Raw genomic sequence first — 12,844 nt, 5'->3', positions numbered from 1 at the left:
AAAATTTACTCTCTCATTATCATTAGTGTATTATGCAGATATTGCCGTCTTTAATAAGTTGACATAAATATGCTTATGTAGTCCAATACTTGCTTCAAATATGCTTTTAATTTAATGCCTCATATGGAAGGCATATTTGGTCTCACACACATACTTTGAGGGCATATTTAACCCATTAATGTTCTTAAGCTTTTATATTATTATTATCTTATTTAGTTCATGGCAATATAATAGAAGTCTGTAATGATAAAATCTCCTTCACATCGATTACTTTTCTTTTATAAATCTTAAATATGAACAAAGAGAACCAAAATGTAGAAAAACCTATACCATTTTATTAGGAGTCCATTACTCAAATAGTCACTAAATTATTCGAAATTATCTATTAAAGTTATTTTTCTTTTGTTTATAGCTGCAAAGTCACTAACTATGTCTATAGCACTCCGAAGGTCAAGTAAAATAAATTTCTCAAACTTTTGATTGACAAATACCTATTTTACCATCTAAATTATCAAGCTTTATCTTCTTTTTATTTTTGTAAACTTTTAAATATTATATGATATTTTTATCTTTTTAATTTATATTATGGACTTGCCTATAGAATAAATAAGTTTTATCTATAAATTAAAAAATAAAATAGTGTTTAAGCATATATAATGTTTGAATAATAAAATATTAAGCATAGTAAAAAAAATTATTAGAACAATTTGTTCGCAATAATAATATTGATATTAACAACAAAAACTCAAAAAAAATATATTTACATAATTGAGAATGAAAGAAATAAAGGTTTTATAATATATATTCTATGCATGTAATATAAAAACAAATATTTAAAATAAAGGTATTTTTATAATATACATATATATTCTTAAAAATAGAAAATTAATTTTTTATTTTTTATTTTATAGATAAAATTTATTTATTTTATAGGTAAGTCCATAATATCAAATACCTATTTTAGAGGGTAAAATAGGTATTTGACAATCAAAAGTTTGAGAAATTTGGTTGAGTGACCTTCTGAGTGCTATAAACATAGTTAAATGACTTTCCTCTTACAAACAAAAGAAAAATGACTTTACTTGATAATTTCAGATAATTGAGTGATCATTTAAGTAATGAACTCCACTCTTTTATTTGGGATAAAGAAACTATTTTTTCTCTTTCTTTTCATTTTTCCACTTACAAACATTGAAAATTAGCACAAAAGAAAAAAATGCAAAGATAAAAAAAGTTGAATTGGTTGGTGAGGGGACCCCATACTGCATAAAGACCAAAATGCAAAGGGACCCTACCCACCATTTCTGATTTCGAGATCTGAGAAAACTAATGTCGACATTGTGTTTGGTTTGATTTTGGTTTTCAAAATAATATTTGAAAATGTTACATCAATTTACCTAACAAAACTGGAATTCAATTTGTTCTGTCTTACGGGAGAAATGTATAATATTAGTGTAATTTAATCGATTTTTAATCAAATATACCATCTACACATTAATTATACTTTGATCAACCACACAATAATTACTCGTTATTTACTTCTTTTTGAAATACGCGTGTCATTCAGTTTCAAGATTTTGATTGAAATTACATAACTGTCTAATTATACTTGTGCAATCAAACAATAAATTAGTAATTACACTATAACAAATAAATATATTGTTGTAACTATACAATTGTGTAATTACTACACTAGTACAACAACAACAACAACAAACCCAGTTTGATCCCACCAAGTGGGGTCTGGGGAGGATAGTCTGTACGCAGACCTTACCCTTACCTAATGTAGGTAGAGATGTTATTTCCAATATACCCTCAGCTCAGGAAGAGCAAGAAGAAGAGGAGGAAAGCAAGGAAGGAAGAAAGATGGAAGAGAAAAGAAAAATGGAGAGATAAAGGATAAGTAGTACCAAATAATAGCAACAGGGAATACAATACCTGAGGCGAACAAAACCACATAACGTAATAAAAATCTAAGAATATGAAGGGACATGCATACTACTAAGACTATCGGTGAACAATTATAAACTACCTACTATCCTTCTACCTTAATCCTCGACCTCCACACCCTCCTATTAAGGGTCATATCCTTAGCGAGCTGAAGCAGTGCCATGCCCTGCCTAATCACCTCTCCCCAGTACTTCTTAGGCCTACCTCGACCTCTTCTCAAACTCTCCAAGGCCAACCTCTTACACCTCCTAACAGGAGCATCAATGCTTATTCTCTTAATATGTCCGAACTATCCCAGCCTCGACTCCCGCATCTTGTCCTCCACGGAGGCTACTCCCACTCTGTCCCGGATAGCTTCATTCTTAATCCTATCTCTTCTGGTATACCCACACATCCGTCTCAGCATCCTCATCTCTGCTACTCTCATCTTCTACGCGTGGGAATTCTTGACTGGCCAATACTCAGCCCCCATACAGCATAGCCGGTCGAACCACCATTCGATAAAACTTACCCTTAAGTCTTAGCGGCACATTCCTATCACGCAAAATACCGGAAGCGAGCCTCCACTTCATCCATCCCGCTCCGATGCGATGCGTTACATCTTCGTCAATCTCCCTGTTACCCTGGATAATAGACCCGAGATACTTAAAACTCGCTCTCTTGGGGATAACTTGAGACCTACCTGGTGACTTTCCAAACCGACCCTAAGGGATTGCCATGTTTAATTTCTCACATTTGAATTGATCAACTTTTGTGTACACAAATCAAGCATCTGTAGATGTGTGTGACATACATTGTGTTTCTTTTGTGAGTAAGAAATTAGAGTTAACTTTATACATGGTCACAGAAAGTAAGTATGTCTAATTAAAGTCATTGAATTGTACTTGTTGCATAATAATTTACAGAACTATTTTTTGTCTCGTTAAAGTTATAGCACCTTATCACTTATATATATATCGCTAAAGGCTTAATATATTTTTTGTTTCATTAAAGTCACTGTACTATATGTTAATTGCCCAAAAAATGTAATTCATTGCAAACTCAATTCGAAAATTGACAAGTCAGCAATTTTTTATTTCGAAGAAATCCAGCTTGTCATATCCCTTCTCCATTTGTCTTCTAAATTTCGTATTTTCTCGATGTTGTTTCATGTTAAAACGTTACTTATTTTTAATGATTTTGGTGAGACACATAATAATTTTACTGACTTTACTTATACATAGGTAAAGTTTAATGATGACGCATGAAATTAGTAAAATAATGACTCTCTTAATATCTATAATATTATATGTTTAGTCATATTTATTTAGTTTGCTAAGTTTTTAGGAAGTTAATTTTTCTACATAAAATTATTCGAGGATTGTAATTCTTTATGGTAAGTGATTAGGAATATTAGTTTAACAATACTTTTCAGGTTTTATTTGATATGAACTTTTTTGATTAAATAAGTCAAAAATATTTTTGTGCCTACAAAATTAAAATATCAAATATTAAACAAAAAAATTTAAAATCAAATAAATTTTATACATATAAATATGTCATTCTTCCTATTCTGATTAAAAAGGGGAAAAGGTGTCACTTTTAATAAAAAGATGAAGTGTTGTATTTAGTTTGGAAAAAGAAACTTTTTAATAAAAAACTTGAAATATAAAATCAACGGCGTCACGATCATTTACCCACCAACACCGACGCTATTTCTATATAAAGAGTTTGATACCTAAAGCCGGAACAGCACCTACCTTAAGATCTGAACCTCCATTTTCAACAACAAAACAAATTTACAGAAATATCAAAAAATGGATTCTGAGGGTATTCTTTTGGGTATGGGCAATCCATTGCTCGATATCTCAGCTGTTATCGATCAAGATTTCCTCAACAAGTAATGTTTTTTACATCTTTCCCATTTTCAGCTAATTTCCTATTAAAAAAATACGTGTTACTTGATTTAATTTCATAGATCTGGTGAATGCTAGATGTTTATTTGCCACTTATTGCTTAAATTTTGGATCTTGGATTGGGTTAATGCATTTGCTTTACATGGAGCTTTGTGTGTGTGTGTGTTTTGTTGTAAGAAGTAAGATTCTTATTTGAATGGCATGATTTTAACTCAGGTACGACATTAAGCCGAACAATGCAATTCTTGCTGAGGAAAAGCACGTGTCTATGTAAGTTGTTTCCTTTCATCTTAGTTCTACGTGTGTATCCACACTGCCTAGCTTAGCAGATTGCATTTGCAGTTTGTCTTTTTTGTTCCTTTTTTTTGATAAATTTGCGCCTCTAATTAGTTTAGCTCAACTGACTGGATTAGGTAGCCGCGAGCTTCACTGTCATTTGGGTACCATTATCGGGTTATCAGGGTCATTATTAATGTGTTTAAGAATGAAAAGTATTTGCCATTTGATTCAGGCAATGATGATTTATTCATAATTATTAATTGAATAGATTTATTTTAATATTTCTTGCAGTTATTCCTGATTTCATCTGTTAAATAGTAAATGGAGTGCCTCGTTACTTATCCGTACTTAATAATTCTTAAACAATGTAATTTTTCTACGAGCTAAATGTATTACACTGCCACTTGAAAAGCATATTTTGGGTTGATCTTTGTTCATACTTGGAAGTCATAGATTGTATCGCCTAGCATTGTTATGGAATATGCAATACAAATGGTTTAATCCATATTATCGCGGGAAAGTGAGACATGGTGCCATGATTTCCTGAGGATTCACTATAAATTAGAAATATTAGCATTTTTCAATTTCATTTATAGATAGGCTTATTGCTTTCTTAAGTAGCGCATGACTGGCTGCTATAGACTCATTCAAAAGATGCTTGTATAGATATTTTTCTGGTTACAGTTAACCTTCTTCGTGGTCAATATGAATTGTTTCTTTAAATGATGGGCCTATTACTTTTCTGATATTAAAGGTGAAATGTTTGCCTTGTTGGATAGTATTATGTTTGGTGTGCAAATATAAAGAGAGAGTAGTCACTAGAACTTATTATGCTGAAGATAAAAGTTGCATCTTGTGCCTTGATAAGGAATATGCTTGTTCATTCAAAATGCTGATAAAGAATTTTATAACGTAGGTACGATGAAATGACATCCAAGTTTAGTGTTGAATACATTGCTGGAGGTAAATTGGTATCACTTGATACTTTACTTAACATTTTTATTGAATTATATTTTGCATTGGAGATACCACGACACAGACACACTGAACACGTTTGTCTTTTCATTCTGAATTGCAGGTGCAACTCAAAATTCAATCAGAGTAGCTCAGGTGTGTTGTCATTTGTTCTTGCAATCTTGCATGACCTATTTAGTCCAGAATAACAACTTTCCATTTTTCACTTGCAGTGGATGCTTCAAATTCCAGGTGCAACAAGTTACATGGGCTCTATTGGGAAGGACAAGTATGGGGAGGAAATGAAGAAAAACGCAAAAGATGCCGGTGTTAATGTAGGTTCTTCGTCTCTAATCTTCTCCTTGTCTGGCTTTTTTTTGGTTGGGGGGGGGGGGGGGTTATTATCAATATTTTCAGATTTATCCACTCATCATTTTGCCTTTGTCTTGCTATTGTTTGGAGTGGTAACATGGTAAAGAGAGGCTTTAATTTCATATGGTTTCTACACATGGGTGCATTTTAGGTTCACTACTATGAGGATGAGAGTCCAACGGGTACTTGTGCTGTCTGTGTGCTTGATGGCGAAAGGTTAGTCTACAGTAATTTGCTTTCTGTCTTACCTCCTTGCTGTTGTACAATTAAACTATAGCTTATGCTGACTGAAAAGGAGGGCAAAGAAGAAAGATTATTTTTCAATTAGTAAAGGTAAAAAACATGATAAACTGTCTTCCCAAGGTTTCTAATGCTTCTTGTGAACTAATGATGTTCGGGTCAGGTCGCTGGTTGCAAACTTATCAGCTGCAAACTGCTACAAGGTTGACCATTTGAAACGACCAGAGAACTGGGCTTTGGGTAGAAATCCTTACTCCTGGTGTTTATACGCGGATCTCTAATTTTCATGCTATATACACTGATGTGTCTGTCTGTACAGTGGAGAAGGCCAAGTACTATTACATTGCTGGATTCTTCCTCACAGTTTCTCCAGAATCTATTCAGCTTGTTGCTGAGCATGCAGCTGCCAAAAACAAGGTCTGACTGTTTGACAATGTTTGGGTTTTACTGCGTTTTGTAGAGTTAAGTCAAACAATCACGTAAGTTTCCACATTGTGCAGGTTTTCTCAATGAACCTTTCAGCACCATTTATCTGTGAGTTCTTCAAGGATCAACAGGAGAAAGTCTTGCCGTAAGGCCAATGTCCTACCTCTTTAAAGTTATTTGAATGCAGACAGATACTGATTAGGGCTTGTATCTCTTGTTTTCAGGTATATGGACTTTGTCTTTGGTAATGAAACAGAAGCAAGAACCTTCTCTAGAGTCCACGGCTGGGAGGTAATGGGTGCTTAGATGAGTTCCAGGTTTCTCAAATTGACTTGGATGTGTGTTACATAGCTAACTTGTGCTTTAATGACCAGACTGATAATGTTGAGGAAATAGCTTTGAAGATCTCGCAATGGCCAAAGGCATCAGGAACACACAAGAGAATCACGGTCATTACACAGGGTGCTGATCCAGTTGTTGTTGCTGAGGATGGGAAGGTGAAATTGTTCCCAGTTATTCCTTTGCCAAAAGAGAAACTTGTTGACACCAATGGCGCTGGTATGTGGTTTATGCTAGTTTTGCTTGTTTCTATTGCCATAGAGTTAAGCTACCCATTCATTTAGTGGCAACTATATGTTTCCTGATTAACTGGTACTCTTCTTTGAATTCTGTCATTTTTGCCTCTGTTCTGATAAAGTTGCACCCTTTAAAGCATTTAATAAGCTTCAAGTCTTTTGTATAGGAAATTCGATTAAAGCTGGTAGGAACCAGAATTGTAAACTTTGAACTATTAAAGATTCTTTGCTGCTTTCTTGATCAAAAAGAGAAGAAAAAGAGAGATCTTTTTGCATCTTTTTTTTTGGGTAATAAATGTGAAGTATTAGCATAACAATCCAAACATTACATCCTAAAGAGCCTCTAATGTCTTGTCCACCTTCTAGGAAGAGTGCCACAGCCATTAGATCTCAATACAAACAATCCCAACTAGTTACATAACTTCTGAATTAGCAACTGACTCTTGCGAGCTCTAGTTGACTTATGCAATATATCTAATATGTATGTGATCTCTCTTTTTATCTGACCAAATACAAAATCTCTATCTACATTTCCTTTCCTAAAGATCATCCAATTCCTTGCTTGCCAAGTATAATACAGCTTGCACCCCATGCTGCTACAACTCTTTCCTTCTGGAACTGGCTCCATTTTTTCCTTTTAATCCATTTGATCATCTGGCTTGCTGCAGTGTCCTGTAACCTGATGCCCAACCATGTGCTCAGTTTTTCTCTAAGCTCTGAAATCCATTTGCATTTGCCAAAGAGACGCAGCTGTGTCTCTGTCTGTGTTTGATCACACAAGCAGCATTGCTACATGAATCATTAGTCGACTTAGTCTCTCTTTGGTTATGCTAACCACACTAGAAATCTCTGTTTAGGCAGCATAACAGAACTCCATATTAAGTCAGCTTCCCTTACTCTGTCCAGAGGTCTCAGCATATGTTGATAACTCCTAGACACTGAGTATTCTCCTGTTGCAGTTAGTAGGTACTTATTATTCTGATACCATCCTGTCATCTGTATCTTGAGAGAGTTCAATTTCTTCCAATACCAGCTGCAGTCCCCTGGTGGATTGTGTTCCCATATAGAGTCATTATCCTTCATGTAGATACTGTTGATCCACTTCACCCACATGATATCTTTTTTCCTGGCAAGTTACCATAGTAGCTTCCCTATAGAAGCAGCATTCCATTTACAGCATCCTTTAATGTTCAATCCCCCATATTTTTTTGGCACACACACTTTGTCCCATGCTACAAGTGTGATCTTACTTGTCCCATATGTTTTGCCCCATAAGAATTCCTTGCATTTCCTATCAACCTCTTTGACTACACTTTGTGGTAATATGAACACTGATGTCTAGAAATTATAAATGGAAAACAACACTGCCATAATAACCTGCAATCTACCAGCATATGACAATTGCCTTGTATAGGCAGTTATTCTGTTTGTGATCTTGTCCACTAGCTGTTTGCAATCCATCTTATTCCATTTTCTTGAAGTAAGTGGGAGGCCCAAGTACCTGATAGGCAAGGTTCCTAATGTGAAACCTGTTTGTCTGATATTGGACTGTTTTGTGATCTCATCTACACCAGCTATGAAAATGTTAGACTTCTCCTGATTTCCCTCCAACCCTGTGACCTCACTGAAGTGCTGAAGTGCTCCATGACTCTAGCTCCTTTCATTCCCTTTGCAGATGATCATAAGATCATCCGCAAATGCTAGGTGTCAACTTAGTAGCCTTACACATGGGATGAAATCTAAAATCAAGTAGTTCACTCATCTTGCTTAGGACTCTTGAAAGATATTCCATAACCAGAACAAATAACAAGGGGGATATGGGGTCCCCTTGTCTAAGTCCTCTCCTTCCTTCAAAATACCCATGACACTCCCCATTAACTCTAGGTGAAAATTGTGTTGTGGTTACACAAGTCATTACCAGCCTAGTGAAGGAGCCTGGGAATCCAAAACCTCTTAAGGCTTCTGCAATAAACTCTCAGTTAATCATGTCAGGCCTTTCTTAGGTCTATTTTCATTAAGCATCTAGGGGAGGTCTTTTTGTTGTAGTGTCTAAGCAAGTCATAACATATTAGAACATTGGCTATATGTGTTATCTGTTACCACTGCCCCTGTATGATCTTTATTCTTAGTAATAGCCTGCTGTAGTCGTTTGTGCTTTATAACTGAATAAAATATCTGGTGTTGTCATCACCTGGGTTGATCCAATTAGCCTTACTCCTCTGTTGTAAAAACATTTCTGCAAGATGGATGGACTTCCTAAATTGCTGGTGAATTATCTTTTCCTGCTCTTGCAGTTCTACATCTGAAGGCTTCTCATGCAGTTTTGTCTGAGCTAGTTGTAAGGCTGCTCGATCATCTTCAGCTTCATTTAAAATGTTCCTAAAATTTTGTTGATTTAGCTTCTTTAGAGTCTTCTTCAGTATCTTCAGCTTCTTGATTACTTGGAGCATACTATAACCCTCTATATGTTGTTGCCAGGCATGTGCAACAACCTCCTTGAACTGAGGGTGTTGAGTCCATACATTGCAGAATTTGAATGCTCTTTTAGTCTTTGATGCCCCGATAATTTTTGCTATTTTTAGAGGACAATGATCACTTGTCCCTTCCACTAGGAAGTTAGCATGAACCACTGACATAGTGTCCAACCATTCCCTATTGACAAAAGCCCAGTCTATTTTTGAGAAGATTCTTTTGTCCCCATGTTTGTCATTCCATGTGTATCTACAACCTCCACATGGTAATTCTATTAGTTCACAAGTATCAATACAGGCTTGGAATTCCATTACCTCTCCCATGCTAACTGGAACTCCAATTCTATCATCTGCTTGCAGTACTAAATTGAAATCTCCCAGAATCAACCATGGTTTATTGATCCCCACCTTAATGCTCTCCAAATGCTGCCATAACTCTCTTCTTTCTTCCTTACTATTGAATGCATATACAACTGTCAGTTGGAACTCTACTTGAGCAACAATATCATTCACCAAACATGTGATACTCTGTGCTGTTCTTCCAAACATATTATTAGCTATTCCATCGATTTTTTTTGCCTTTACTTTTGTCTCCAGCAGTCCAACTAAGCCAATATTTTCCTTACTACAAAGGAGTTTAACCTCCTTTTGCTTGTTAGGGGCTTTTAAACCCCTAACATAACAGCATAGTATACTATCCATCCCCATGTGGAGAAAGGACATTGCCTCCCCCATGTTGAACCTGACTACCTTGTTGTGTTCTGCTAGTACCAACATCTCTCAACACATTGAAGGTGTTATGAGTAGTTTGTATCTGCTGCGTGTGGATTGTAGGTGATTTCCTGGTATTAAGAGGAGTCACCCATCCTGCTGCATTAGGTCCTTTTCTTCCTCCATTTGTCTCCTGTGCTTGCTTAGTTCCAGCATCTAGTGATGTGCCTGTGCCCTTCTCTTCTTGTGGTTTTGGTGATCCTACAGTAAGATTAATGGCCTCCTGTTGTCTAGTCTTTTGACCATCCTTTGTGCCATTTACAGTAGCTACTGTCATCTACTGTCATTTCCTTGTGCTGTTTAGGAGGAGATGGTTGCTTCTTCCTTCTACATTCCTCCTTAGAGTGGCCATACTTTTGGCAATGCTTGCATAACACAGGCTTCCAATCATACTGTATTCTTTGCTCCACAAGGGCCCCTTTCTCATTTTTGAAAAACACTTTATCTGGTAGTGGAGAGTCTACATCAACCTCAATGAGTAATCTTGCAAAGTTCAGACCAATCTTTCTTTCAGTGTTCTTATCAGCCATCAAAGGCTTTCCTATCATGCTTCCTATTTTGCTGAGCCCTTTAGGACCCCAGTATTTAAAGTCCAAAGCTGGTAGCTTCACCCAAATTGGGACTGTGTACAACTCTTCCCTTGTAAATTTCATATCTTTATGCCATGCCTTTACAGTGAAAGCCTTGTTGTCGAAGTGGTTGATTCCTCCTTGAAGCACCTCTTCCTTTCCAATGGAAGTGTCAAATCTCACCAGCACAATGCCATTCTTCAACATAGAGACATTGTTAATACCATGTTTCCCCCATTGCCTTTGTATATAGCTGTTGAGTACATTGAAAGGGGTGTGTGCCCCCAGTACATAGCACACAATGACATTTTGCCAATATTCGATCTCAGACGAGATGTCTTCTAGTTTTCATCTCACACAGTACAGTTTCTCCATTCTTACTTGGATTCACATATTCCAGCTTGAAACCAACATTTGCTCTTCTGGTAATATCAAAGTTTTCCCAGATCGATGGTTTAGCCCTAATTTCAGTTACAGCTTTAACCTCATCAGCCCATGACTTCCTACCAGTAGAATTTAGCTGTTGTCTAGCTATTGAATTTGGTACCTGTATCCCCTCCTCCCATTCATGTACAGCAGTTTTAGGTTTAGGCACCTTCACTGTTCCATTGGTTGCCGCCATTACTGTTCCATTGATTTCCTCTGTAATTGCTTCATCAATTTCTGATTGAGATGGTAATTCATCACTGCATGGTTCTGGTACACACTTCCCCTGCTTCTCCTCACCTCGAACATGCCCAATTTCCAATGCCCTTGTCGCCATTTTTAGGTTTGACATAGTGCTGCAAATCTCTGTTACTTGATTTCCTTGCTTCTGCGTCTGTGCTGATACTTGCTTATTGGTTTCTCGAGCTTCGATCACTTTCTGCTTAGGAATCCGAGTCCTCTTCCCTATGGATGCGCATGTTAGGCTAACATGTGCTAAGAGAGAAACAGAGTCGGTGGAGAAGGCTACTTGTTTTGCATCTTTTACTAGCATTGTTTCTCCTTTTGTTTCTGAAAAATTAAATGTTTCCGTGAAGTTTTTACAAGTTTTTAGAGATTAAGTAGGATGGTAAATATTTTTACCAAATCTTAAACATGACAAAACTACATAATGTTACACTTCCTAGCTTGTCTCTAGTTTGCCTTCTTGATTTCTTCCGCTAAAGTTAAATTAACTTATTGGTCGAACTGTTTCATGTGATGCACAAATTGCATTAAAAATTTTCCTTGTGTGCGCCCTGTTTTTCAGTACTTCTGCTTGGTAAACAAATCATGAATACCCAAGAAATTGCATTATTTCTGTTTACACTTTTGTAGGTGATGCATTTGTTGGAGGATTCCTTGCACAGTTGGTCCAAGGAAAACCTATTGAAGATTGTGTCAAAGCAGGTTGTTATGCATCAAATGTTATCATCCAAAGGTCTGGTTGCACATACCCTGAGAAGCCCAATTTTGAATGAGGGATTTTCTCTTGTGATATGTTCTTCTGTTAAGAAGAAACCTATCCGGTTCTTAATAGTATTTTTGATCTGGTTATGCCAATTGATAATGGTATATCCACACCAATTCCCATCCCATATGTTGTAAGGCATTTTAATTACCTTTTCTTCATCATTTGAGAATAACATTCTATTGTTGTTTATTGCAATTACGATGATTCTATAGGTTCCATAATAAGAAAGTGTTTCGGGTTAGTTTATTTCAGTTACTGCCGGTTTGTTTTAAAGCATGGAGAATAGGAGGGTAGAATTTGATTTATCATCCAACTTGGGCAAAACGATGCAAAAAGCCGTTTCTACCAACTTTTCTTTTTATATTAAAGTTGCCATTTTACTGTAAGCTAATAATCTTTTGGGTCGCTTGGTTACTGGAATTAATCCTGGTATTAAATTTGGGATTGCATTTATCATTCGTTTGCTTATTAGTGTATTAATTAATACCAATATAAATTTTATACACCAAAACCTTGGTATTATGTATCCAAATCCTGGTGTAACCTTGTTTTCAACCAAACGATGAAGATTGACAATGATATTTTTACAACTTAGACAGAGAAATAAGAGCTCAAATTCTGCAACCATGGCTAACTCAGTCACCTCCAAGACCACCTTTCTTAGCCAGTTAACCTTGCAATCTGCTTCTCGCTACACACTAGGGTCGCTTGGTTGGTGAGATAAGGGATAATAATTTCGGGCTGGTGAGATAAGGGATAATAATTTCGAGACTAGATGTGATTATTTTACCTCGCATTTGATTGAATTTTTAGATTCGGAATTAACAATTTCGGGATTAATTTACACCACAACTATGGTATTACTCTATTCCATATTGAATGTGGGATAATAATCCCGGATTAC

At 36.0% G+C, this 12,844-nt stretch overlaps 1 protein-coding gene across 1 annotated transcript; it reads left to right on the top strand.

The window, feature by feature from the left end:
* The first annotated feature begins 3,591 nt into the window (after positions 1–3,591).
* Positions 3,592–12,178, top strand: LOC107786763 (adenosine kinase 2-like). The gene is made up of 12 exons (XM_075248514.1): positions 3,592–3,829; positions 4,062–4,115; positions 5,041–5,087; positions 5,203–5,234; positions 5,312–5,413; positions 5,602–5,666; positions 5,854–5,930; positions 6,010–6,107; positions 6,191–6,261; positions 6,341–6,407; positions 6,491–6,674; positions 11,805–12,178. The coding sequence occupies exons 1-12, from the start codon at positions 3,747–3,749 to the stop codon at positions 11,945–11,947; spliced, it is 1,023 nt and encodes a 340-aa protein (XP_075104615.1). The 5' UTR covers positions 3,592–3,746; the 3' UTR covers positions 11,948–12,178.
* The last annotated feature ends 666 nt before the right edge of the window (positions 12,179–12,844 follow it).

This window comes from Nicotiana tabacum, chromosome 24, assembly GCF_000715075.1.
Source record: "Nicotiana tabacum cultivar K326 chromosome 24, ASM71507v2, whole genome shotgun sequence".
NCBI classification, from domain to species: domain Eukaryota; kingdom Viridiplantae; phylum Streptophyta; class Magnoliopsida; order Solanales; family Solanaceae; genus Nicotiana; species Nicotiana tabacum.
The sequence above is the reverse complement of the archived record's forward strand: the minus strand, read 5'-3'. Positions and strand labels throughout refer to the sequence as shown.

Bases quoted from the DNA above. Each gene is read 5' to 3' on its own strand.
- LOC107786763 (XM_075248514.1), top strand. From the start codon at position 3,747: ATGGATTCTGAGGGTATTCTTTTGGGTATGGGCAATCCATTGCTCGAT. The intron at 3,830-4,061 runs GTAATGTTTTTT...ATTTTAACTCAG, and splicing joins GATCAAGATTTCCTCAACAA to GTACGACATTAAGCCGAACA. The intron at 6,108-6,190 runs GTCTGACTGTTT...CACATTGTGCAG, and splicing joins ATGCAGCTGCCAAAAACAAG to GTTTTCTCAATGAACCTTTC.